Source organism: Podarcis muralis, chromosome 6 (genome assembly GCF_964188315.1).
Source record: "Podarcis muralis chromosome 6, rPodMur119.hap1.1, whole genome shotgun sequence".
In the NCBI taxonomy this organism is placed as follows: Eukaryota; Metazoa; Chordata; class Lepidosauria; order Squamata; family Lacertidae; genus Podarcis; species Podarcis muralis.
This window is the reverse complement of record NC_135660.1, coordinates 86,501,343-86,528,960: the sequence shown is the minus strand read 5'-3', so window position 1 is coordinate 86,528,960 and position 27,618 is coordinate 86,501,343. Positions and strand designations below refer to the sequence as shown.

General features: G+C 47.6%; 1 protein-coding gene across 1 annotated transcript in view; it reads right to left on the bottom strand.

The window, feature by feature from the left end:
* Positions 1 to 1,799: 1,799 nt before the first annotated feature.
* Positions 1,800 to 27,618, bottom strand: part of LOC114597011 (transmembrane protein 150A-like) — a 45,013-nt gene continuing 19,194 nt past the window's right edge. The window contains exons 2-7 of the mRNA XM_077930684.1: positions 27,414 to 27,461; positions 17,434 to 17,505; positions 15,971 to 16,038; positions 14,911 to 15,038; positions 9,637 to 9,814; positions 1,800 to 5,012 (exon numbers count right to left, since the gene is read on the bottom strand). Coding sequence (XP_077786810.1) covers positions 4,747 to 5,012; positions 9,637 to 9,814; positions 14,911 to 15,038; positions 15,971 to 16,038; positions 17,434 to 17,505; positions 27,414 to 27,461 — 760 coding nt within the window. The 3' untranslated portion in view covers positions 1,800 to 4,746. The remainder of the gene's footprint in view (positions 5,013 to 9,636; positions 9,815 to 14,910; positions 15,039 to 15,970; positions 16,039 to 17,433; positions 17,506 to 27,413; positions 27,462 to 27,618) is intronic.

The window sequence follows — 27,618 nt, the reverse complement described above, 5'->3', positions numbered from 1 at the left end:
AAGAAACCAATTAAATTAAAGCCAGTGTGGTGTAGTGGTTAAGAGCGGTGGACTCGTAATCTGGGGAACCGGGTTCGCTTCCCCGCTCCTCCACATGCAGCTGCTGGGTGACCTTGGGCCAGTCCCACTTCTCTGAAGTCTCTCAGCCCCACTCACCTCACAGAGTGTTTGTTGTGGGGGAGGAAGGGAAAGGAGGATGTTAGCCGCTTTGAGACTCCTTAAAGGGAGTGAAAGGCGGGAATATCAAATCCAAACTCCTCTTCTTCTAAATTCTCATTTCAAAATCATTTTCCTCTCCACGTTAGTGTTGGTCGCAAATTAGTCAATCGCCGGAGAAACGAGAACCTGGAAACCGTTTCCCTGTTGGCCAACATGATAATTATGTTATTCCCTGGAGGTTTCGAGGACAGTCTGGGGATGGGATGGCTCCTCCTCTCTTGCAGGTCCCCGGGAATAGAAATTCATGGGGGGGGTGTTTTTCCAGCCACAGGCCGCGAGCTGGAGCCTTGCTATCTCTTCTGCTTGTCATGTTGAAAGGCTGCAGTGCGCTTCGTACAGCAGACTCTTAAGGATAGTGGCAGCCTGCAGTCGAGCAGAAAATGGGGAGACGGGGGGGATGCAACCCCCATCTCCTGTCCTGCACATGTATAAAAGGGGAGTGGGCTGCCTCGGTTCGAGAGAGAGGCAATGGAAGTTCTGGTGTGCATCTTTGCATGGCGTACAAATGTTGCACATAAACCTTACTACAGTGGTACCTCTGGTTACATACTTAATTCGTTCCGTAGGTCCGTTCTTAACCTGAAACTGTTCTTAACCTGAAGCACCACTTTAGCTAATGGGGCCTCCCGCTGCTGCCGCGCCACCGCCGCGCAATTTCTGTTCTCATCCTGAAGCAAAGTTCTTAACCCGAGGTACTATTTCTGGGTTAGCGGAGTCTGTAACCTGAAGCGTATGTAACCCGAGGTACCACTGTAGTCTAATTGCAGAGGAAATTGGTATGGAGTGAGGCAAGCAGGCAGTTGTGAGCAGGGTGCTGCCTCCAGACAGGGCTGGCAAGAGAGATGATGGATAGATTGGAGCTGCTTCTACTTGCCTGCTCGGCCCTTTCCCTTTTACTTACTCTGGTTAGGGTCCCAAAAAGTTAATACACTGGGACAGTGCTTGTATTTAGATGGTGGTCCCCAGACCTGCTGCTCCCAGTGTGCCTCCAAATAGAAAGGTGTCCTCCTAAGTCTGTAGATCAAGTGGTATATGGTGTGGAAGATGCATGTTCAGGAGTTCCTCCTGCCTTTTAATCAATAAAGGTAAAGGTACCCCTGACCGCTAGGTCCAGTAGCAGACAACTCTGGGGTTGCACGCTCATCTCGCTCTTCAGGGTCGCGCTTCCGGGTCATGTGGCCAGCATGACTAAGCCACTTCTGGAGAACCAGAGCAGTGCACAGAAATGCCATTTACCTTCCCGCCAGAGTGGTACCTATTTATCTACTTGCACTTTGACCCCGTCGCGGGGATTCGAACTGCCGACCTTCCGATCGGCAAGCCCTAGGCTCTGTGGTTTAGACCACAGCGCCACCCACCTCCCTTAAAGGTAAATAGTCCCTGCTTTGAAGGCCAGGGAAGCTGCCAGGGGAAGGGGGCAACAAACCTTCCTTTGCCCAGTTTCCCTGATCTAAATCCCACCACGAAGCTCCTCAGAACAAACGATCATTTTCCAGAGCAAGGATCTTGGAGTAAAACAGATCTCCAAGATAAGTCACAGAACATGGGGGGGGGGGCGGAGGGAACACACACACCACGTATATCTTTTAAATTATTGCACATTCATTGTATATATTACATGTATAAAATATTCAGAATGGTCCTTTCGAAAGTATATACAGGTCAACTCAATTCCACTGAGGAGCAGCTCCAGCTCCGCTAAACATAAAGCAGCAAATGGGAAGAGAGGAACTTCCAATCCACCAAGTTCCTCTTTGTATTATTATTTTATTTTTTAAGAGATACCATAGGGGCTTTCTAGATGATGTCATTTTTCATTTTTGTTTCGAGGGTGTGAAATAATCACGCAAGGTGCAGCTCGGGCGTAACATGGGATTCAGACCTATTTCCCCCCCATCGTGATGCTGTTAACCGTCGTTATACTAAATTTCCCCAGCCCTTACTTTGCCGCGGTTGAGTGCGATTCCTCCCAGAGTGACGGTGTCACTCGAAATCACGAGTGCAGTGTGTGGCGTGCCGCTGCGCAAGCGGATATCCAACCGTGCCCGAGATATCATTGGTAAGAAACGACACATTTCTCCCCAGGTGCATCGTTCTGTAAACATACAAAAATGTTTTATCCTTGATTTTAAGAACCAGTGGGTGGGGGAACCTGTTGCCCTCTGGGTGCTGTGGAACTCCAGTTCCCTTGGGCCATGGGTCAGTCAGGCTGGAGTGGGAGGGGGTGCAATCCAATAGCATCTGCAAGCTTTGCATCTTTGCTTTGGGCAGTAGGTACTTCCCCACTATGACACGTAAGCACAGACTCATCCTTGCAGCCCTTTAAATATTGTTTTCACATGGCAGACCTCAAGTCTAGCTCCTCATTCCACAGCAACAGCTTGCTGCGTCGGGAGTCTTTTTTGTTTTCTTGTTCCTTTTTCAATTTCCGCAGTGTCTCCATCTCCGCTCCCTATAGCACACGCGTTTCCCAACTCCAAAGCAGCGATCTTCCATTGCCTAGGACAGGATATCACACTCCAGCTAGCATGGGGTATCAGGTTAACAGGAGCAGGGGAGCAGGGGGGGAGGGATGCAACTGGAATAATTCGGTGGGATTTATGCACTTTGGTCTTGTTTCGAGATAGTACGTCGTAAGAAAGTGAAGCTGTTCTGCCTGGTACTTTCATCTACTCGTTCAAAAGAGGAGTGCGAGGAAGTAGCAAAAAAATGCTCCCGAAATCTTGCTTTTATCATTACCTAGGAATCAAGGCCAATTCGTCTGTTACAAGAACAGTGGTGTTAAAACTCTCATGTGGCTCCTTTTCATGGCGTTCCAATGATGTTACAAAGAGGATCTTGGAGGGAGGGGCAATAACATGTTTACCTAACTGCAGACACATACCATATATTTAAAAGCACATTTGACACACATTTAAAGCACATGAGTCCCCACGAAAGAATCCTGGGATCTATAGTTTCACCCTTACAGAGCTACAGTTCCCAGCAACCTTAACAACTGCACTTCGTGGAAAGCTATGTGCTTTCAACGTTTGTTGAATATGCTTTAAATGTGTGGCACAGATTGACCAGAAACACACAGCTCTTACAATGTAAGAACTAAGCCGTGCGTTTCAGGCACACGTTCTGTGAACCAGCTTCTGGGAAGTTTTGAACGCCGTCTAGCTGAGCGCTCCAAAGATTCTAAGGCACACATCTTTGGGACTTTCATCCCACACATAAATCTTTAGAATGTACACAGGGCAAAGTAACATGAGACGCAGACCTGAGAAACCCTGCCTGAATAATCAAGAGTAGTACAAAAGGAGCCCGTGAGAGAACACAGATTTCAGAAACACTGAAATTCCTGAACAAAACACTGCTGAGCATGTTAAAGGCATTTCGGTATGGAGTAAAGCATGAGGTGAACCACAGTCTTGTCTTGTTCCACAAGATAAGGGTGCAGAATCTGACCAACTTTTGTGACGGCTTGGAACGCACCAGTTTGTCTCCCTAGGTCTCCAGACTTTCCAGGTCTCTGCTGGGAACAAAACAAGTATCCCAAAGTCCTTACAGTTTTAGAACTGCATTTTCAGGGATGGGGAGCATAGCGAAGAAAACCAGGAGGGTAGTCCCCGTTGAGCTCTTTGGAGGCAACAACCGTTGCTAGCACCTAGAACAGGGAGAGGATGACATCTCTAAGGAAGCTACGCAGAAGATTTGGGTTTCCCAAGACTTCTCCTATGTGGGACAGCACCACCAGGGCTGTCGACTTGCGCTGCAAAGGATCCTTCCGGTGAGATTGAGTAATGAGGCCCAGAGCTAAAGCGCTGCATCTCTAATCGGAGACACTCTGGACTTGCCCAAGACTTCTTTGATAAGCAATCAGGCACCAACTCAGCTGGGACTTTTTCAAGGAACATAAAATAAGCCTCTTGTAATTATTGCTCACTGCACTTGCTTGAGTAAACAGAACCGCACTAAGTTGGCAAAAAGCAACAACTCACGCAGCAAATACTTTTGGTCCTGAAGAAATTAAGGCCACTTTAAAAGAGGACTTCTTGGATGAAAGGAGCACGTTTTACAGGGACAGCTCACATCTGATTCCTAGTCCCAGGTTAAAAAAAAAAGTCCATGTCTGCTGTGGGTCTGAAATCCAGGTCTCTTCAACCCAGGTACAAAACTGCAGGTGCCAAAAAGGTGCGCTGTGCCACCCAAAATGAAATCTGTCTTACTCTCTTCAAATGGCAACAGGTACCCCACCTACACCTCTCAGTATTGCCGTTTGTCATCCTCTCCCTCCTCTTGCGTGCATTGGAAGGAGAGTCTTCGATCCAAGGATACAGAAATCTTGCTCCATAAAGGCCACTGGTGATACTGGAATGTGGCTATGCCTTCAGAGCAAAATACCCAGGGCACTGTTAGTGTGGCACATAGGCAAAATAAATACAAGAGGTGATTCTTAAGGCAATATTCTGTCTTTTCTCCCTTTTTTGGTATCGTTGGAAGTCCCGGTAAGCACAGCTAGTCTTGGGAGGAACCGGTTTCCTAGCCGTCCCTTCCCATCATGGCCATGTTCTCCAAATGGGTGTGAACATGTGACATGCTCGGCGTGCTGCTATCCACTTTGAAGCTTTTGGGAGTCCGCCTGGCTTTCAGGAGAACCAGAAAGGTGTCGGTGGAGATGGCTCCAAATTCAGCCGTGAAGGTGCCGTAGAAGACGAGGACGTTTATGATGAACATCCATTCGCAGAGGGCGGCTAGGTGTTGCAGGACGAAACTCTGCTGGATGAAAAATACGCCACATGGGGGTGCTGAAGTCAAGGCAAACAAGCTGTGGGAAGGATCTCACCAGAAACAGGACAAGGCTTAGTAAACTGGCTTAGTAAACAGGACAAGGCTTAGTAAACTGGCTTAGTAAAATTAGTGGTGGTAGGCTCCCATCAGCTGGATCCAGAATCGTCAGCTTGGTAACAGCTGGCTTTGAGTAGTCCACACAGGTGCAAAACCAGCATATATACACCTGTAACAGCCTTGTCAAACACTTAAGCATCTTAAGGCAAGAAAGACCTATTCAGAATGCTACTCTGAGCAGCCTTACCTGTTTGGGTTTTGTTTTGTTTTTTCTGAACTTCAGCACTCACTAATTTTACAGAAAGTGAAGAGTTCAAACGGGAGCCTGCAAGCACCGCCTGTGAAAATCCCCAGCCGTTTATTGTAGCCGTTCCTTATGATCTCAGTCTCATAAAACAGTATGCAAACCTTATTTGAACCGAGCTGGCTTCTTGTCATCAAGTTTCATCATACTGTAAAAAGCAGGCAAAAACCGCAGCAGCAACTTTAAATGCCGCTATCTGATGTTAAACGTTTTGTTTCCCTTTTGAATGAACTATATTCTCTTTGATGCTCAGAATTAGCTGTTTCCCCAGCTAATGAATTCTCCTTTTGCAGTATCTCTGGCAATATCAGCCCATTAGGAAGAGGGCAAGCTGAAAAATGGTCTACCTCACCTCATTTAGCCTGTCTCCCAAGCATCGCATCCCAGGTAAAGTCAGGGGCCGGCACAACCATTAGGCAGTGTCGTGGTTGCCTCAGGCTGTGGATGCTAGGGAAGAGGTGGCAGAAGCAAACCTAGTGCCATTCCTCCTGAGCTGCAGAGTTGTTCTCTGTGCCAGGAACCCTGCTCTGCAGCGGCTGGGGGCATTGTCCTATCTCTCACACTGAAGTAAGATTCAACTGCCAGTCCAATCGACCTCTTTACATGGGATTGGGAAGGGGCGCCATCTTATCCTGAGCCTCAGGCAACAAAATGTCTTGAACCATTTCTGGCCTAAAGGCTGGGGAAGACAAAAACACAGTCTCCATATAGTGGGATCACACACTAACTCAAATAAACATGAAAAAACATCAACTTAAAAAAAATTGCAAGGCCTTAAACACCACCCTTGTTGTTTGTTGGAGTGGTCACCCATCACACCTCAAAAGGCTTTGGGTGCATATTAACACTCTTGCTTCTTAATTTTTTTACCGGTCTCAAGCCCTGGGAAAATCCAGTGCCCTCCCGTCACATTCATTCCTCCCTCTCACCCCGGCAACCTACAAGTTAATTATTCGTGGATAGTTTAGTGAGGTGCTGAACTGGAACAACCTAGAACCTGCTACTACACATTTACAGGAAAAGATGTGCCACGTCAAGTGTATTTAGCTACTTATTCCCCACTTTTTAAATATCTACAGCAGGCACCCCCCCAAACTCGGCCCTCCGGATGTTTTGGGACTACAACTCCCATCATCCCTAGCTAACAGGACCAGAAATAGACTGGAAAGAGAAGTTGCTGAATTGCAACTTATTACCAAACTTAAAACCACGGAGAGACCTGAAAAGAGACATTGGATTCTTCTCTCATTATACATGATAAAGCTTTTTAGCCATCTCACCCCTTCCTTTTTCCTGTAAGTCAAATTGCAGTCGTTAACAGTTGTCAACAGGTTTACCACACCTATCAGCCAATCACCCATTCCCACCACCCTTCTGAGTAATACCCCTCCCCACCCTCTCACTATATATGAGGGTCTGGTGACTTCTGTTTCAGTGTATCTGAAGAAGTGTGCATTCACACGAAAGCGATTAACAATAACAAACTTAGTTGGTCTCTAAGGTGCTACTGGAAGGAATTTTTTTTTATTTTGTTTCAACTACGGCAGACCAACACGGCTACCTACCTGTAACTAGGACCAGTGGTCAGGGATGGTGGGAACTGTAGTCCCAAAACATCTGGAGGGCCGGGTTTGGGGGTGCCTGATCTAGAGTGTCAGGCTTCGGGCCCAACTAAATGTGGCACATTTGTTGCCTCAGTCCTGGAGGCAACATAAAAGTAAAGGTAAAGGGACCCCTGACCATTAGGTCCAGTCATGACCGACTCTGGGGTTGCGGCGCTCATCTCGCTTTACTGGCCAAGGGAGCCGGCGTACAGCTTCCGGGTCATGTGGCCAGCATGACTAAGCCGCTTCTGGCGAACCAGAGCAGCGCATGGAAACGCTGTTTACCTTCCCGCCGGAACGGTACCTATTTATCTACTTGAACTTTGACGTGCTTTCAAACTGCTAGGTTGGCAGGAGCAGGGACCGAGCAACGGGAGCTCACCCCGTCGCGGGGATTTGAAGCGCCGACCTTCTGATCAGCAAGTCCTAGGCTCTGTGGTTTAACCCACAGCGCCACCCACGTCCCATAGGTCATGGTTATTAAATATATTTTTATATATCTCAAAGAGAGAGAATGTCCCATGTCTGCAAAACAGCTAACTATACACACCTTGGCCAGTGTTTTAAAGCAGGCAACACACTGCCCTCAGTCCAAACTGGATTTTGGACATCTTTCTGTACTAAGAGAAGACTGAAGCTTCATCACAGGAAACCTTGACATTATAGTGAATGTTCATGGAGCACCTTCAGTTAGCATTTTTTAATACCTTTTCACAGCAGTGATACTTTTATTCTGAGTGCAAGCGCTTTTGGCTGTTCCCTCCATTATCCTTCACATCAGATATCGCAGCATCCGCCTATCATAGAATATTAGGATGTATATTGATTATCAGTTATAAATCCAATGGCAATGAGGATGGGGGGGTAGTGGGGGGCTTCAGCCACACAGAAAGCCACTCCTCTGTAGCATTTGACAATGCGAGTGTTATTGGCCTCACAGCCAGAACGAAGTATGGAAGTTAAAACTCACACAGGCTGCTTGATTCTACACCTTGACTGGTTCCCCATGTGGACTGTTCCCCAGCAGTCGGCCAAAACAACCGCTATTGATAGGGTTATCATCTTCGGAGTGAAAAGATCCCTTTTTAGGGAGACTTTTTCTTTTGGCAAAATGTGGCTGCAAGTTGGAAATCGGAGGAGGAGGAAGGCTTCTTAACTTCCACATTGCAGGCTCTTTTCCAGTGACAAATCCCCCCCCCCAACCATTTATCCCTTGGCCAGGGGAAACAATGAGATGCACATTGGTTTTCTCCAGTGGGACTAAAAGCGGCTAGGATGCAGTTTTCAGCTGCAAAACAGCCCAAGAGGAAAATATTAAGAAGCCCCTCCGCACCGGCCCCTTTCAAATTGCTCTCTCGTCAGCTGGTGTTCTGCGAAAACAATAACAACCCCTAAAAAGCAGCAATGAACTCTGCTAACATGGGATTTCACCTTCTGAGGAAAGGAGGACTTCTAATGCATCTTCCCATACAACCCCCCCCACCCCATCCCCTGGGGTAGGATGCCTTCAGTCTTGAGCAACCCTGATAAAACCTCATTTCGCCTTTGTTTATTTAAATCTCCCAAGGCAGGCACCTTGTAACTTTCCAGAGAGGTTTAGGGTAATATTTAGCCCAAACCTCTTGCTCTCTGCACATTCCACCTACTGCTCCTTGTCCTTTCCTCAGAAATGCCACAAGTCCAGTACTTCCTGGCCCCTCTTTCTTCTCCCAGCCAACCAATTCCTCCCCCCGCCCCGCCTACCCCTATAGCAGGCACTATGAAGCTTTCACTCTGCAAGGAGCTGGAGTGTGGACTCTAGTAGAAACCTATTATTAAGTCCATCGCAGATCTGCACACCCTTTCCAGCATGACTCTTCCAGGGCCCAACTGGAAGAGTCGCTGGAGGTTCATGGCAGTTTCTTTCTCCCATTTAAAGGTAAAGGTAAAGGGACCCCTGACCATTAGGTCCAGTCGTGGCCGACTCTGGGGTTGCGGCACTCATCTCGCTTTACTGGCCGAGGGAGCCGGCGTACAGCTTCCGGGTCATGTGGCCAGCATGACTAAGCCACCTCTGGCGAACCAGAGCAGCGCACGGAAACACTGTTCACCTTCCCGCTGGAGCGGTACCTATTTATCTACTTGTACTTTGATGTGCTTTCGAACTGCTAGGTTGGCAGGAGCAGGGACTGAGCAACAGGAGCTCACCCCGTCATGGGGATTCGAACCGCCAACCTTCTGATCGGCAAGTCCTAGGCTCTGTGGTTTAACCCACAGCGCCACCCACGTCCCATTTATATTTCTTAAAAATTCAACCACAGCACCTCCTCAATTGCACTAGGACCTCAGCAGTAGGGGTAGGCTGGGGCAAGATATCACCTGTTCATTCTGCTCCATTTTCTTGATGTGATTCTGACCCCTGCAATTTAGGGGAAGCGCATGGCTCTTCCCAAAGAGATGTAGCTGTGAGTCAACGTTTACATGATTTAATACGCAGTCTGGCCCTTCTGTTTCCACAACCCAAATGCATTAAGGGCCCTATTTATAGCCAGGCAGACCTCTCTCCAGTCTCTGCCTCGGCTCGCCTGGCCAAACACTAATTCAATCTGATCCATCACTCCTGTTTGCCTCTGGATACATCTACTCCACACACCCCTCCCCAAAAAACCAACAACCACGTTGCTGCAGAAAGGATACTGAAGATGAGGGTGATGAAAGCCAGGGCTGCCAGGATGCTGCGCAGATGCCCAGTCCAGTAATGTCCTCTGGATTTTGCCATGCGGTACGTCAGGATGGACTGAAGGAATATGAAAAGCATGCTGGTGGGGAACGCCACACCTGCCCCGATGTAGTGCAGAACTTTAGCATGGTCCACCTAGGAGAAAGAAGCAGCGCCCGATTAGGAATCCAAAACACGCAGACACAGAACTGTAACCCCGATGGTCCTCTGGCTGGGACGGGACGATATGAGATTGAGGGGGCAACTCCCATCTCTTGCGGGGGTGCAATTAGTGCCAGCACCGTCCGTTAAGAGTTTGGGTGTAATCTTCGATACCTCCCTCTCCATGGAGGCGCAGATTGCAGCTATAACAAAGGCGGCATTTTTTCATCTCCGCCAAGCTAAGCAGTTGGCTCCTTACCTCTCTCGCCCTGACCTAGCCACTGTGATCCACGCGACGGTCACCTCCAGACTGGATTATTGTAACTCGCTCTACGTGGGGCTGCCCTTGAGACTGACCCAGAAACTCCAGCGGGTGCAGAATGCCGCAGCAAGACTCCTTACGGGGTCTTTGCTGCAAGATCACATTCATCCAGTGCTATACCAGATGCACTGGCTCCCGGTGGAGTACAGGATCAGGTTTAAGGTGCTGGTTTTAACCTTCAAAGCCCTATACGGCCTAGGACCCTCGTACCTACGGGACTGCCTCTCCTGGTATGTCCCACAGAGGAACTTACGGTCTTCAAATAAAAACATCTTGAAGGTCCCAGGCCACAGAGAGGTTAGGCGGGCCTCAACTAGAGCCAGGGCTTTTTGGGCTGTGGCTCCAACCTGGTGGAACGCTCTGTCACAAGAGACCAGGGCCCTGCGGGACTTGACATCTTTCCGCAGGGCCTGCAAGACAGAGCTGTTCCACCAGGCCTTTGGTCAGGGCGCAGCCTGACTCCCTCCTTTGGCAATCTTTATAAAACTTTAGTTTATGGTTGCCATCAATTTTGATTTTAATGAATTTTTATAATGTCACACTGTTTTAGTGTTGTTAGCCGCCCTGAGCCTGGCTTCGGCTGGGGAGGGCAGGATATAAATAAAAATTATTATTATTATTATTATTATTATTATTATTATTATTATTATTATTATTTATTATTATTTAACCCATGGGTAGGTAAACTAATCGCCTTCTAAATCAGGCCCGTGCACAGTCCGGGAATCAGCGTGTTTTTACATGAGTAGAACATGCCTTTTTATTTAAAATGCATCTCTGGGTTATTTGTGGGGCATAGGAATTCGTTCATTTTTATTTTTTTTTTTCAAAATATAGTCCGGCCCCCCACAAGGTCTGAGGGACAGTGGGCCGGCCCCCTGCTGAAAAAGTGTGCTGACCCTTGATTCTAACCCAACCCTCTGTAATGCAGGAATCTGTTGGCCCAATGTGGGGCTCGAACCCACGACCTAAGATTGAGAGTCTCATGCTCTACCAACGGAGCTATCCCAGCAGTACACAACCAATTAGGTTGCCCAGTCTACACGTGCAGGAGAATGAGAATGTTTCTCTGGTTCCATCTTTCGCAGCCAGTTGCCACAGAGAGCTTGTTGCCAAGATGATTTGCAGGGGTCGGGCCTTGGCAGATCCAGCTCCTTCGGCTTTGAACAGACATCCCTCCACGCCCATTAAGAATAGTCAGAGGCAGGAAGAGAAAGCCAGACACTGCAATAAAGCATCAGCTGCTCAGGCAGCCCCATCCTCCCTCTCCTCTCTTCACAGAGACACAGCAAACATCCAAAGCACGACTGCCAAAACGAAGGGAAAGCAAACACAATGACACAGTTAATATGCCTGGCCCCTCTGGGTGCAGCAGGTTCCCATTGCCCCCAGGTCAGCTACCAGGCCTCTCAGCAACTGACAAAAGGAAAAGAAAGCACTTGGCCAGGCTGCTGGAGGAAGCCAAGTGTCACAAAATGCTGGGAAAATTTGAGTGCAAGTATAAGGTAAAGATAAAGGGACCCCTGGCCATTAGGTCCAGTCGTGGCCGACTCTGGGGTTGTGGCGCTCATCTCGCTTTACTGGCCGAGGGAGCCGGCGTACAGCTTCCGGGTCATGTGGCCAGCATGACTAAGCCGCTCCTGGCGAACCAGAGCAGCACACGGAAACGCCGTTTACCTTCCCGCCGGAGCGGTACCTATTTATCTACTTGCACTTTGACGTGCTTTCGAACTGCTAGGTTGGCAGGAGCAGGGACCGAGCAACGGGAGCTCACCCCGTCGCGGGGATTCAAACTGCCGACCTTCTGATTGGCAAGTCCTAGGCTCTGTGGTTTAACCCACAGCACCACCTGTGTCCCTTGAGTGCAAGTGTAGAAAATGCCTAAAAACACCTACATCAGGTTCTAGAGACATCATTTGCAGACATCCAGGGACGTCTAGGGACACTCTTTTAACATTTCGTCTCCCAGTCAATTCCTACTAGGGATTCTCTATGCCAGGGGCGTAGCGTGGGGGAGGGGCCCTGCCAGGACGATTGCCCCAGGCACATTTTTCTGGGGGGGCGTGTGGCTCATGTCGCCCTCTCCGAGCCAGCCCTGTGACACTTTGCAAAGCTCTGGGAGGGCAGCATAAGAAGGACACCACGCGCCCTTCGATCCCAGCCTTGCCCTCGAGGGGCTGGGGTTGAAGGGGACATGGCTGGTGCATCCTCACACTGCCCTCCCCAGGTCCCAGCCTAGTGGGCTGGTGTTGCTCTGGTGGCACCAGCAGCGAGGACTGGGCTGGCACACGGCAGGCTCAGTTTGCCCTCTGCGCCCTGGGCGCCATGAAAACATGCTCTGCAGCTGCTCTGTCATCCTAGCTTATTTAGAGCAAACCGCTAAAGCAGTAATGGGCATCATTAAGCTCTAGGGGAGTGAGCAGCCACAGATACGCGGGGGGGGGGGGTCTATCAAGAACAGCTGATTTTGTGCCAGAAGAGGAACTGCAATGGTGTAAGCCGGGGTGGCCAACTCCCGAGAGACTGTGATCTACTTTCAGAATTAAAATCTGGCAATGATCTCCCCCGTTTTTGGGGGGGTCAGGTCAAAGTTGTTGAATTTTTTAGGGAGGAGAAAAGCCCCATTTTTATACATATACTTTCTTAGGGGGGAAGTTCCATGTTTGGGGGGGGGGGTTTAAAGGCAAGGGTCAAAGGTAAAAGGTCACTCACAATAATATCGCTTTGAATGAGAACAGCCACAGAGCGAAAGCTCAGTCTTCCCTTCCACTGATCAGACAACAATGGAGGGCTGGGCAAGGGGGCAGGGCAGGAGTCAATTTCAATAACACTGAGGAAAGGGAGCCAGAGATCGACCCGCGATCTACCAAAACCTCGCAGGGATCTACCAGTAGATTGCGATCGACCTGCTGGACATCCCTGGTGTAAGCCACAATGTCAAACTAAATCGGAAGCGGGGGCTCTATCTCTGGAGATCCAAAGACCCTTTGCTTTCTAACAAAGCAACTCCAAATCCCTCTCCCCCCACGTCCAAACATGCTACTAGCTACAGACAGGAAAACTTTTGGGTTTGCTTTCTTAAAGCCCACAAATTTCCCCCTCCACAGTTTATCAGAGATTGGGGAGTGTGTTGAAACTGGGGCCATGGTGCAGGAGCGAAAGGTTAACTCCCCTCCCCTGACTTTAATCCCAAATGCCCTCACATATTTTTTAGGGGGAGACGGGTGTTAGGAGATCCAAACACAAAGCTTCCACTTCATGTCTAGTCTGACCCACAATGGTTTGATTCAGGCCATGTGGTTCAGAGCCAATGGGACTGTGGCTAGCTACAAAAGAGGGAGTTTGGGCAGGGCAGCCCAATGAAAAGTTCCATTCAGCGTCTTGCAGCGGTGAAAAAGGCAAATGCAATATTAGGAATTATGAGAAAAGGAACTAAAAATATAGCAGCAAATATAGCCAGGCCGCTAAATAAATTTACAAGACACCTGCAGCCAAATAATTGGTTGGCAGGTTTAAATATATGTGACACTCAGCTTCCCACACTGCTCCTTGACCTTTATTGCACCCTTAAAATTGCCAGGTCACAATGCGGCAGTGAGAGAAAATGCCACAGGTGGAAGAATTCTCCTTTTCCATGACTATTAAAAGCAGAGGAACTCTGCCAGTGTCTGACACTAGAGTTAACCATGCTACGATGGCTTCCTTCTCCACGGATCCTAGTGTCAATAATGACACTCCTATCCCTAGGCTCAACACTAGTGAAGTTTTGCCACATATATGTGGAGTTTGCAGCCAAACCACAAATGCATGTTTTGCTAGACAAGCACGGGGCTACTACACAGAGAGTTCTTGAACTTCCTAGAGAGGGCCTTCTGTGAGGTCACTTCCCCTGCCTCCTTTGGGAGGGAATTTGGTAACAAAGGAGATAACCTTTGATACTTTCTCCAGCCTCTGAGGAGACTCTCTCTCCACCATGCTTCCAAAATGATCAGACGTGTCTAGGCACTCCAGACACACACAGTCAATTTTCAAGCCAACTTTTTATAATTTGTACCTGAGAAGTTTTCTTACTTGTGTTCTATTTGCTGCCTGCATTGAAATGTAAGTAAGCCTTTTTTGTTTATCTTACTAAAAACGTGTGGTTCATTCTCTGCAACGGGGGTGAAGAGGGGGCGGTCAGCAGGCCACAGATAAAAGGGATTAAAAGGTGTAATGTGTAATTTCTAAACCTTAGTAAGCCACAAAACATAAGTGTTTTACCCTGCTAAAAAGGTTTCACAGGCTGCTTACTTTTGTATTTCTCCCATCACGTGGATAAAGTTTTAATTTTAATCTACAGATTTAATCCTCAATCTGTCTCCTGAACTATAGACATGCCACTTGACTTTAAACATCTCACCCCACTCACTCTGTGATAGCACAACATAGAAATTATCTAAAAATAACATAAAATATCTCTACAGTGCTCATATAAGCATAAGATGACTAGGTAATCAAGGCCACTGTTGTGCGATACTCAAAAGCAGAGCACCCTAGATAAGAGATATGCATTCTCCTCTTTAAACTCAAACTGCCCTCTCCTATCTTAAGGCTTTATATCAGAGACTGAAAGTTTGTGTATCTTCAGACGTTCTGAGACTACAACCCTCAACATTCCCAGCCAGCATGGCCAATGGGCAGGGGTGATAAAAGTTACAATCAAACAACACCTGGAAGGCCACAGATTCCCTACCACACTTTACACAAATGGAGGAGTCAGTCGTCTTACCTGGAAGTTGCCCACCATAATGAGGCCAGCTGCACAGATCCAGCCTAAAGCCAGCCCCAAAGTGTTGAGAAGGGAAGAGCCGTAATGTTCTATAACGTGCGCATATCTCAGCAGGCCAACCAGCATCACTAGGAAAAGGAAGCAAGAATCAGCCTCAACCATTGCCTGAAAAGCCTCTACCGAACTTGTACACAAGACCGGCATTTCTGCCCCCACCGTAAGCCAGAAAAAGAGCAAGAACGTTGATGCCCCACCAAATGAGTTCTTACAACTCATATGAAATATAAAGGTAAAGGGACCCCTGACCATTAGGTCCATCGTGACCGACTCTGGGGTTGCGGCGCTCATCTCGCTTTATTGGCTGTGGCCAGCATGACTAAGCCGCTTCTGGCGAACCAGAGCAGCGCACGGAAACGCCGTTTACCTTCCCGCCGGAGCGGTACCTATTTATCTACTTGCACTTTGACGTGCTTTTGAACTGCTAGGTGGGCAGGAGCAGGGACTGAGCAACGGAAGCTCACCCCGTTGAGGGGATTCGAACCGCTGACCTTCTGATCGGCAAGTCCTAAGCTCTGTGGTTTAACCCACAGCGCAACCCGCATCCCTAAATATAAAGGTAAAGGCAAAGGTAAAGGGACCCCTGACCATTAGGTCCAGTCGTCATACAAAATATATGAGGCAGCTAATGCCTAAAAATCTCTTTTTTCATTTAAGAGAAAAAGATATTCCTAGCCTTTGGCTTATCTAGCTATCATCTATCTATCTATCTATCTATCTATCTATCTATCTATCTATCATCTATCTATTTCATAGCATGCCAGCACCACCAGCAAAACAGCTACAGTACTCAGGGCCCAAAATCTCAGCTAAAGCATCCATGACAGATGACCACCCAACCTCTGCTTAAAAATCTCCAAGGAAGGAGTCCACAACCTCCAGAGGGAGACCATTCCACTCCTTCACAGTTTCCCATTCTCCCCCCCCCCCCTATATTTTGTTCTCTAACACTTCTTTTCTTACAAACAAATCCAAACATTTGCTTGGGGACAAACCAACTCACCCATGAATGAGCCCAAGCTGCAGATCAGGCTGAAGAAGCAACTCTCTGGAGGGAATGTACCACACTTGCTGTAGGGGAGAACATTGAGAAGGTATCAAAGCATGTTATCTCATAAGACCAGATAAGGAGAACAGTCCCAGGAATTTTGGAACCCCAGGCAAATACTGCATCACATGAGGCCTTAGTCCTCACTGTGGCATGAAAACAAAGTTTTCTGTTCAGATTTTCCTGGATCTTATATTCTAGCCTGGAATTTCACTCTGGCCTGGTAAGTAAACTCTCAAGAGAACTAAAAGGTCATGTAGTTAGGACAGCTAGGATTATGTTGGAAGATTTAAATAAGGAAGGAGGGGCAATGCACAATTCAGCAGTGTTTAAATTGTAATTAATTTTACTCTTGCATATTATAATCTTTGCATGCAACAGCCACATTATATATTCTTTTCTCAAAGATTCATTTAGTATAATGTGTTGTTAATTGCACTTTGATAATAATAATAATAATTTTATTTATACCCCGCCCTCCCCAGCCAGGACTGGGCTCAGGGCAGCTAACATCGAAGTATGATACATTAAAAGCATAAATCAAACAATTGATTAAAATACAACTTAAAATCAAAATTGGAGCAGAATAAAATCAGATGGCAACCCATGGATTATAACTATAGGGGATGGGAACATTGAATGCTCACCAGGCCCATCTGTTTGTGCTTACGTCTTTTATAAATATGTTTACGGCTTTTATAAACTGAGCAGGCAGGACCATATAACACCACTTCAAAAATACCTACATTGGCTCCCAGTACGTTTCCAACCACAATTCAAAGTGTTGGTGCTGACCTTTAAAGCTCTAAATGACTTTGGACCTATATACCCAAAGGAGCGTCTCCACTCTCATTGTTCAGCCTGGACCCTGAGGTCCACCTCTGAAGGTCTTCTGGTGGTTCCCTCACTACGAGGTTACAGGGAACCAGGCAAAGGTCCTTCTCGGTAGTGGCACCCGCCCTGTGGAACGTCGTACCCCCAGATGTCAAAGAAATAAACAATTACACAATTGATCAAAGACATCTGAAGGCAGCCCTGTATCATGAAGCTTTTAATGTGTGATGTTCTACTGTGCTTTTGTATATTCTGTTGGAAGAAGCCCAGAGTGACTGGGGCAACCTCGTCGAATGCACAGGGAACAAAAAATAATTTTTTATTATAAGCCCCAGAAATCATCTGGTCAAGCAAGCAATAGTACAATTTAAGGACACACTCCAGCCAGGCAAAAGCATGTGAGGAGGATGCAGAGCTGGGCTGGTGAGAAGTTGTGGCCTGAGGAGAGTCCTGAAGGCCAGTTGGATAGGAATGGAGGGCTATATTTGGCCTGAAATTTCACATCCCTGGCCTGCAAGGCTGCTTCTGATTTCCAGACATCACCCACCAACTTGCCCCAGGGAGCAAGGAATAGCGTTCCTTACCTGACAAGAGGGATATGATCCAACGTACAGCAGGAAATAGGACTATCCAGCTCACAAGATTGATTATAAATCCTGCAAAGGAAAGCAGAGCGCATAACATGAAGGCTTTGCATCTCTAAACAAGGCAAACAATTTTTAAAATCTTTTTTTCCCCCCCAAAGAGGAATAACAGAAGAATAAGTTTGGGTCCATTCAGAAAGATGTCATCCTGTCTAGAAACGGCCCAAACTCCCCCAAATATCACTTAGCATCGAATTCTATGGGCCACCAACAAAGAATGCAGTAGATTTCCCAAATACGGAGAATACAAAGAAGAACCAGGAAGCAGCATACTCACCAACTAGATATAGATTCCCAAGGACAGATATTCTGCAATGCCACACAACAGTTGGGCAAGCATGGAATTCTGAGAATCCCAATTTTTTGTTTAAAAACGTTATATCTATCCCCATGAAGAATGGCTGTGAAGAGCAGCTCTTTTCATATTTGCAGCCATTGAATGAAGCAGGAGAGCAGCAACATTAGGGACAAGGATGGATTAGGGACTCAAAGACTTCTCAAACATATAAACATAGTCTAAGGCCCTTATCTGTGTGTCCCTCCCAGAGAGGTTCAGAGGGTGGCAACTAGCGAAGTCTTTTCAGTTCACCATTGGTTGATATCCCAAGTGAAGCTTGCCCGGTGCTGACACTGACATTTTTTCCTGTACCACAAAGGCTTTCCTCTTCACGTGGCCATTTTGATGGAAGCTTGGCGTTTTTAAAACTTGCCTAGATACTGCTCTGTGTCGGGCAAATAACCCCAAGCATAGTGGACTGGTTTAGCACTCCTGAAAGCTCTAAAAAACAAAACAAAACAAACGCTCTTCTTTCCTCGGATACCTTCTTGGAAATACAATGGTGCCTCGGGTTAAGTACTTAATTCATTCTGGAGGTCCGTACTTAACCTGAAACTGCTCTCAACCTGAAGAACCTCTTTAGGTAATGGGTCTCCTACTGCTGCCGCGCTACCAGAGCACGATTTCTGTTCTCATCCTGAAGCAAAGTTCTTAACCTGAAGCACTATTTCTGGGTTAGCGGAGTCTGTAACCTGAAGTGTATGTAACCTGAAGCGTATGTAACCCGAGGTACCACTGTACAGATCAGATGCAGATGAGGGTGGTGTTATGTACTGAAGTTCTCACCCTGGGCCAGCAGGGGGATACTGTAGATAGTTATGCAAATGAAGGATCGAAAGTGACGTTCAGTGATTGGATAGTTTGTATGCAAATGAAGGATCGAAAGTGACGTTCAGTGATTGGCTAGTTACAGAAAATGGTTACTGTTGCATTCTAGTGGAGCTCTATATAAGCAGGCTGACTGAGCTTCTCAGTTCAGTTCTGTTCCAGCTTACAAATAAAGAGCTGCTTTGGAGGAATCGCTGTGTCGTCTGATATGTTCGCCCACAACTTAACAGGTGGGGAGCCTCCCTTTCAAAGGCAACAGAGCCAGGCCTTCCTGAGGCTGGTTCTGGAAAGCGGAAGTGAGCCACCGGTTCAACAGACTCCAAATGGCCCAGAGGAGGGGAGAGCTTTCCCTGGGATAGACATGACTCATGCACGGGTTTGGCCAGAGGAGGCAACCATTCCCAGAAATTGCAAGGTGGCTTTGCCCTAAGGGGGAAACTTCAAGGGGGGAGAGGAAACAAAGCTGGACTTGCTGAAACTGGTCTTCCAGTTTCTTGAAAGTCTTTTCCCCCCATCAAAGAAGCCTCTGTTTCTTTGTCCCATTCACTAACGGGTGCTTTCCTTTATCGTTTTGATGGCTGCGGGACTGACCTTACCTTACTGGTTGAGAAGTGGCCGAGGGTGGTGTGTGTTTGTGTTTAAAGGTAAAGGTAAAGGACCCCTGACAGTTAAGTCCAGTTGCGAACGACTCTGGGGCTGCAGTGCTCATCTCGCTTTACTGGCTGAGGGAGCCAGCGTTTGTCCGCAGACAGTTTTTCCGGGTCATGTGGCCAGCATGACTAAGCCACTTCTGGCGAAACCAGAGCAGCGCATGGAAATGCCGTTTACCTTCCCACTGGAGCGGTACCTATTTATCTACTTGCACTTTGACGTGCTTTCGAACTGCTAGGTTGGCAGGAGCAGGGACCGCGAACCGCTGACCTTCTGATCGGCAAGTCCTAGGCTCTGTGGTTTAACCCACAGCGCCACCCATGTCCCGTGTTTGTGTTTAGTTGCCATTGAAAATCTGTCAGGAGCACAGCCTCTCCAGCTTCCAGAAAGCCCAGCCAAGGACATCATGGGGTTTTCGGGACAGGCATTCACTGCAGAATGCAGTGAAGAGATGATTTGCAAATGGAAGAAAAACACATCTGCAAAATCCCTTGGCCACATCAAAAGATACATAAAGCGTGACAAAAACCCTGCACTCCATGCATGAGAATTTCACCAAAGTCCCCTTTGGTAATATTAGAATGCAATTTCTTTTCTTATGAATGGGTGAAGAATGATCGAGGGAAATAAATTTTCAATGCAGGCTTATTAAGACACAGAAGCAGATTCTCTTTGCATCGCATCTGGAGATGAAAAGTGGTGGAAGGAACATTCTTTCATATGTGGTGGATTTGTAAAAGGGTAAACGCGTATTGGGAAATGATCCATAATGAATGGAAAAAATTGTTCAAAAGTACTTAAAAACAACAACAACACCCCAGTCCTTCCTGTTGGAGATAATTCAGACTGAAATTTTCAGGTGTCAAAAAAGGTTATTTATGTATGCTACTACTGCAGCCTGTGTTTTGTTAGCCCAAAAATGGAAAACGAGCGAGGTCCCAAACAAAGAAGAATAGCAACTTAAGTTGACAGAATATGCACAACTTGCAGACTTAACATATAGAATAAGAGAACAAGAACAACATACGTTTAAAGAAGATTGGAAAATGTTTATTGAATATATGGGAAATAACTGTGTACAGCTGAAAACGCTGGCAGCATTAAGATAAATTGAGCAGTGTAAATAAGTTTTGATGGTTGCACTAATGGAATACTGAATGGTATAATTTATGTAAAATATGTAGGTTTTAATGATATGTACACACAGAGCTTCCCAAGACAATGCTGGCACAGCCAAGCCTCCAGCTACACTTGCTTTCACCCTGCAAGATGCTAAAGCCAAAACAACTTGTTCCATATGGGGTAAGAATTTGGCTTCTACACCACCTGCTCATTGCCCAGGCGAGGGAACACCTTTTAAATAAAACACGGAACCGAGAGAATTGCAGCAAGCATCAGCGAATCCAGTTAGGAATCTGGTTTAGGAACTATTGCAATAGGACGGCCTTGCCAACCAATCGTTCAGCAGAACCAGTTAGAAAAGACTGCCCAGAGCAAACTTGTAACAAAGCTTATATAGGGTTTTAAACACAGCACACAAAGAATAATAAAACATAATAAAGCAATTTGGGTCTCAGTAAAAAAGGTGTGATATAAATGCAGTAAATAAATAAGATGAAACAGCTGAATGGTTTTTAAGACGACCGATTCCCTAACTTATCAGGAGTTGGAACTACCGTATTTTTCGCCCTATAGGACGCACTTTTCCCCCTCCATAAATGAAGGGGAAATGTGTGTGCATCCTATGGGGCGAATGCAGGCTTTCGCTGAAGCCTGGAGAGCGAGAGGGGTTGGTGCGCACCGACCCCTCTCACTGTCCAGGCTTCAGGAAGCTATCCGCAAGCCTTGGGAGCCCGGCGGGAGTTCCTGCCGGGCTCCCAAGGCTTGCGGACAGCAGCCTGCAACCCGAAACCCGGGGAGCGCAGCGGGGGGCGCCCCAGGCTTCGGGCAGATATCTGCAAGCCTGGAGAGCCCGGCGGGAGTTCCCGCCAGGCTCCCTAGGCTTGCGGATAGCAGCCTGTTCTGGGGGCTGGGGTCGGGGGAAGCTCGGGCCTCCCCCGCCCCAGCCCAGCAAGCTCCAGGAGCGATGGAGAGGTTGAGCGCAACCTCGCCATCGCTTCTGGACCCCCAGCCCCGAGGCTAAAAACGAAGCCAGGACAGCTAGCGGGATCCATCCCACTCACTGTCATGGCTTCTTTGCTCTTTGGGGCTCAGGGGGGAAATAATTTTTTTTCTTTATTTCCTCCCCCCCCAAAAAAAACATAAGTGCACCCTATGGGCCGGTGCGCCCTATGGGGCGAAAAATATGGTAATTTTGAACGACAGGATTGCCAGAGGAAGAATGAGCAGAGCAGAACAAGGGTTTTCCTAATTGCATGCATTAGGAAGGACTGCCATGCAAATGATTTGCAGCAAAAGGCTCGGATATGGAGTCAGAGAATTGTGGAGTTGGAAGAGACCCTGCGGATCATCTAGTCCAACCCCTTGGAATGCAGGAATATGCAGCTGTCCCATACGGGGACCGAACCTGCAACCTTGGCATTATCAGCACCACGGCCTCTAACCACCTGAGGTATTCAAGCAAAGATGTCTCGAGAGCATTACTGGAAAATTGGGCAGGGGGAGATCAAGAATGCAGACACCCCCATGCTTGATCCCTTCTCATTTTATCCTCACAATAGCTCTCTGAGGTGGGTTAGACTGAGAGGCAGTGACTGGCCCAGGCTCACCCAGTGAGCTTCATGGCCACGTGGAAATTTGAACCCTGCTTTCTCTCAGGTCAGGGACGGGGGTGGCGCTGTGTGTTAAACCACAGAGCCTAGGACTTGCCGATCAGAAGGTTGGCGGTTCGAATCCCCGCGACGGGGTGAGCTCCTGTTGCTCGGTCCCTGCTCCTGCCAACCTAGCAGTTCGAAAGCACATCAAAGTGCAAGCAGATAAATAGGTACCGCTCCAGCGGGAAGGTAAACGGGGTTTCCGTGCGCTGCTCTGGTTTGCCAGAAGCGGCTTAATCATGCTGGCCACATGACCCGGAAGCTGTACACCAGCTCCATCGGCCAATAAAGCAAGATGAGCGCCGCAACCCCAGAGTCGGCCACGAATGGACCTAATGGTCAGGGGTCCCTTTACCTTTACCTTTCTCTCAGGTTCTAGTCTAGCAAGAGACAGGCACTGCCGGGAATATTTTCATTTGAACCGGCTCAGAAATGTGCAGTTTAAAATGGCAAATTCTCTCCTAAGCCTCACCCCAAAACTTGGTGGATTCTTTTCCAGGGCAAGTATGTGCACCCATATTTTATATCAGCTGTTTCCCAGCTGGAAATGCGGAATCAAACTAAATATAAGTCTTTTTCTTGGCTGAAGTGCTTGGCCACGAAGAGCTTCCAAGAAACACATTCTGCTATCTCTCCGACTCATCCCCCAGCACACCCTGTTAACTTCTCCGGAATGATTTTCATCCTTGACTACTTCTGAAAAAAATGCAAGGGCAGTTGTGCCAAAAAATGGGGCATAATTGTGCTCCGAATTCAACTCAAAGGGAGCTAACAGAAGCCTTTATAATAAAAATATCGGCTGTATCAAAACTAATTCTAAAGGCTTTTACGTAGAAATAAAAAACAGCAACCAACAAGTCAGTGCCAGATCTGAACCCCTGCACAAGCCCAATTGCCAAACATAATAGACTGGGGTGTGGACAATTCATTGGTGTCTTCCTAGTTGCATGGGAGGGAATCATACTGATAGGTGAAGGGATAAGGTCCATCTCTCCACAAGCTGCCTTGCGGTGAGAAATAGGCTCCCCCACCATGCCTATAACAAGTTAAGGTGGAATTGGGGACCAATTTTTAGCCTGAGAGCCATACTTCCTTCTGGGCAATTTTCTGGCATCCACATGCCAGTGGGGAAAGAGGGGAAAGTGGGAAGAGCATTGAACATAAACTTTTAGAAATCGTAGAATTTGGAAGAGACCCTGAGGATCATTTAGTCCAACCCCCTGCAATGCAGGAATATGCAGTTGCCCCCTACAGGTATCGAACCCGCAACCTGGGCATTATCAGCACCATACTCTAACCAACTGAGCTGAGCCACCCTTTTGGTGTCTAGGGGCACATTTGTTCAAATGATAATAATTAATAAGGCTAGACGAATGCTCCAATAGTTGGAGCAGGGACACAGCCTGCAAAGTAGGGGGTCGGACTAGATGACCCCCCAGGATTCCTTCCAATTCTACGATTCTAGGAAATAACTAGCATGACAAAAACGGAGCAGAGATCACCTTCCTGGCATTTCCCACTGGAGCTATTTGACGGCTTAAAATAAAACGGCAGCAAAAAAATGAGAAGTCTCCAGAGAAACTGACTGTTCTCCAGCGGAAACGAAGATTTCCCATGCCAAATTTTCAGCCGAGGGGACAAATTGTCATCATATTATGCTGGATAGAATTTATGTGCTTCGTAATGACAGAATGCTGAAAAAGCTGTTCACCCGGCCCAATTTACCTAGGAAAGTAGCCCATCTAGAACTCTGACCCTAAACCTTCTCTGTTTTGCAGGACGTCTTCAGGAGAAGAAACGGCTAAGGAGTAAACCCTACACAAATCTGGAGTGAGGACCCTAGGAAGGTTGCATGGAGCCTTGTACGCCTCCTTCCGGCAACTCCTGCAGCCAAGCTGCTGCCAAACATATTGCTCTACTTTCCTTTGGACCAGAGAGTGGGGTCTTGTTTGGGCAGCCCAGGAACTCCATGCACACTGCCCAGGACTGCACCCCAGGAAGTTCACTTCAGTGCTCCTAATGTAGCGGTTTGACTTCACCCCCGGTGGAGCACTCCATTGTCTTTCAAGACACACGGATGCCAACAATCCTGGAAACTGGTTCTACCAACACCCACCTGCAAGGGATATGGGGTCAATTCATAAACAAGGCTAGCTCAAGGAATTTTGGTGCTCAAAGTAGAACATCCAAGTGAAACCCCACCAACGCCACCATTTCCATCATGGACATGTGTGAGACTCCAAGAGCACAAGTCTCTCCCTCTCCCACCCTTGACGGCACCCCAAAGCTGCCACCTGCCTCATCTTAGAGCAGGCACCCCCAAACTCGGCCCTCCAGATGTTTTGGGACTACAACTCCCATCATCCCTGACCACTGGTCTTGTTAGCTAGTGATGGTGGGAGTTGTAGTCCCAAAACACCTGGAGGGCCAAGTTTGGGGGTGCCTGTCTTAGAGCATATGCATGCGAAAGGTCCCAGTTTCAATCCCAGGTAGGGTTAGGAAAACACTCCTGTCTGAACCCTGGAGGGCTGCTGCTGCCCATCAGGCTAGATGGCCCAATGGACTCAGTCAGCAGAAGGTGGCTACCTGGTCTCCTAAGAGCGCCCTGTGTTCAGAGAGCAGCACGTGGGATATGGGTGGGGAATACAGTTTCGGCAATTTGTGAAAAGCGAGTTGGAGGGAGTAATGGCTGAAATGTGACGCCACAACCCTTTGGTTCATCAGGACTTGATGCCAACTGGTACACTTCCTTCTGTTTCCTCACTATCCTCCACTTTCCATGAGATCTCTGCTCACTCGCTTAATATTTACTTGCCCTATTATATTTCCACTCTCTAGAATCCTCTGTCTGGGTGGCTCTCTGTGCCTCTTTGCTTCCCCTGATAGGAACAGACACTCCACAGCCCCAGAGCAAGAAGGAATGCAACACACACAAGTTCACACAGGTGGCCCCCTGCAGCTGGATTCTCTAAGTGGGGGGGGGGGGCAGACAGTAGATCCTACCAGCTGGTAGAATGGACTTTGCAGATCAGCAAGGATTTCTGAGCCTGATCTTTTCTTAACAATAGCAGCAACAACAGAGTTAACATTTCCCACTGAACTTAGCTGAAATGAAGGAAGGTAACCAAGGGGTAGACTTTTGTGCCAAAGGACAGTGAGCCCAGTTCAGTTCTGGTGCTGCAAATAAATTCCTGAGGTCTGAATGCGCTCAGAAACACCCTATTATTTAATTCTAAACACATGCATTTTGCAGCTAGCTCCCATGGACTGCAAGAAGATCAAACCTATCCATTCGTAAGGAAATCAGCCCTGAGTGCTCACTGGAAGGACAGATCGTGAAGCTGAGGCTCCAATACTTTGGCCACCTCATGAGAAGAGAAGACTCCTTGGAAAAGATCCTGATGTTGGGAAAGATGGAGGGCACAAGGAGAAGGGGACGACAGAGGACAAGTTGGTTGGACAGTGTTCTCGAAGCTACCAGCATGAGTTTGACCAAGCTGCGGGAGGCAGTGAAGGACAAGAGTCCCTGGCGTGCTCTGATCCATGGGGTCACGAAGAGTTGGACACAACTAAATGACTAAATAACAACAACAGCAACTGGTTGGTAGGTCTTTGGAAGGTGGGGTGTCCTAGTGAAAAAGAAGCAAGGTGGTCCTCTGTGCATCTCCTGCTCCAAGTGCAGGGCAGGACCTTTAAAGTTGCAGGATGCCAGAGCTGTTGGATGCATGCAATTGTCCCTAGCATGCGGAGGTTCCTAGGTTCAATTCCTGGTGACTCCAGACAGGACTAGGAAACACTCCTGGCTGAAACCTTGGAGATAAGGCCCACAGGGAGACAGAGAGAGAGATATGCATATCCACGTCTCCTCTGCAGGAACCTCTGATCCCGACCGCAGCTTTGGGTTAAAAAATAACCTTAGTCCCTGCCCCAAAATTGTCCATTGATTGGCACCCTGCTACAAAATTGTAAGTGCTACATTAAAATGGGGGGAGAGCTTGGAAAGTGTAACAATATTTTTTATATTCATTTTTAGTCAAAAAGGGCATTCCTTTCGTATAATAAATGGAGCTGCACACTGTGGGCATTAAAATTGTACATATCCTTATGTACAATAAATAATGTGGAGGGAGGTTTGTAAGCGGTGAAGAGGAGGGAGTCACAATATTGTTTTCATGCTATGTTTTGTAGCCAGTCTACGTTGCTTCTCTATTTACTAACTACTTGATCTATTCACCATGAAAGCCTATTGGTTCCTCATGACGCTGGCGTATCTTGCTGAGAAGTTAAAAGTTCCCACAAAGAGAATCACAGAGTTGGGCGCGACCTGTGTATAATCGAAGTCCAACCCCCTGTGATTGCAGGAATATGAAGTTGTCCCATAGAGGGATAGAACCTGCAACCTTGGCATTGATCAGCACCACACTCCAACCAGCTGAGCTATCGGGGTTCATAAAGACTAAGACTCCAGCCCCTCCTTCCTTTAGGATTTGGAGCCTTTAAGGATTAAAGAGGTCCCTTTTCCAGCAAGGAGGGTGAGTGCTTATGTCTCTCAATCCATTTTGGCAGGAGGACTGGGCCCACCTACCTGTCAATCCTCTTGACATCAGGACGATGTCATTTTCCTTCGCCCTTGCAGTTTCAACTCAAACCACATGGGCAAAGTCACACGTATTCGCAAGCGCCAACATTCTGTTGATCAGCAGCACCTGCACATTGCACTCCCTTCGCCGGCATGGTTTGAAATCAAGCCACTCCGGCTGGATGGCTGATCCCTGCAAACCACACCAGGCATCATTGTATATGACATCAAGTGTAAGGAAAGTGGCAGGGCTTGGGCAAAACAATCTGAATTACAATGCCTGCAGGTTGGAGGTTCGGCACCACTTAAGGTGAAACTGTCTAGCATGCCTCCTTTTTTCTCCACAAGCATGAAGACCACCAAGTGGTGTCTTTTTTATTTTTAAACCCTGTAATGCAATGGGTGGGTAGACTCTGTGCTTTAAATAGCAGACTACTTGCACCATGCAATCGTTGGCAAAACTGCAAACTTTCACATCTTCAGGCTTTCATAGTTGGAGTTCTTTAGCTACTTACATCATCTAGGCGGCCGACTTTGGGTTGGGGAAAAAAAAAAAAGACTATGCAAGCACAGAGTCTAAGTAAACCGTATCATCTTGCGCTTGAAATACCAGATCAAGGTCTTTCCCCTCCTGGCTAGAAGCAGAATGCAAGCAAATGAGCAAGGAGATGAGAAACAGCCCAGGAAAACCCACACAGACAGGCAGAGCCACCAATAAAAGCCATTGTGCAAAGGGAGGAAGAACTCTTACCAATTATGGACTGGGCAGATGTGATTGTTGGACAGTGCCATGGCATACCTGTAGGGAATAAAAGAAAGAAGTGATCGTGTCTGCTCTCCTCAAACACCCAACGTCTGCTTCTCAGTTCTCTGCAGCCTAGGAGCAGCCCTGATGCTCAAGCCTCCATTAAGAATACACAGTAAACAGGGTGTTCGGACCAAAGGTGGGAAGCAGT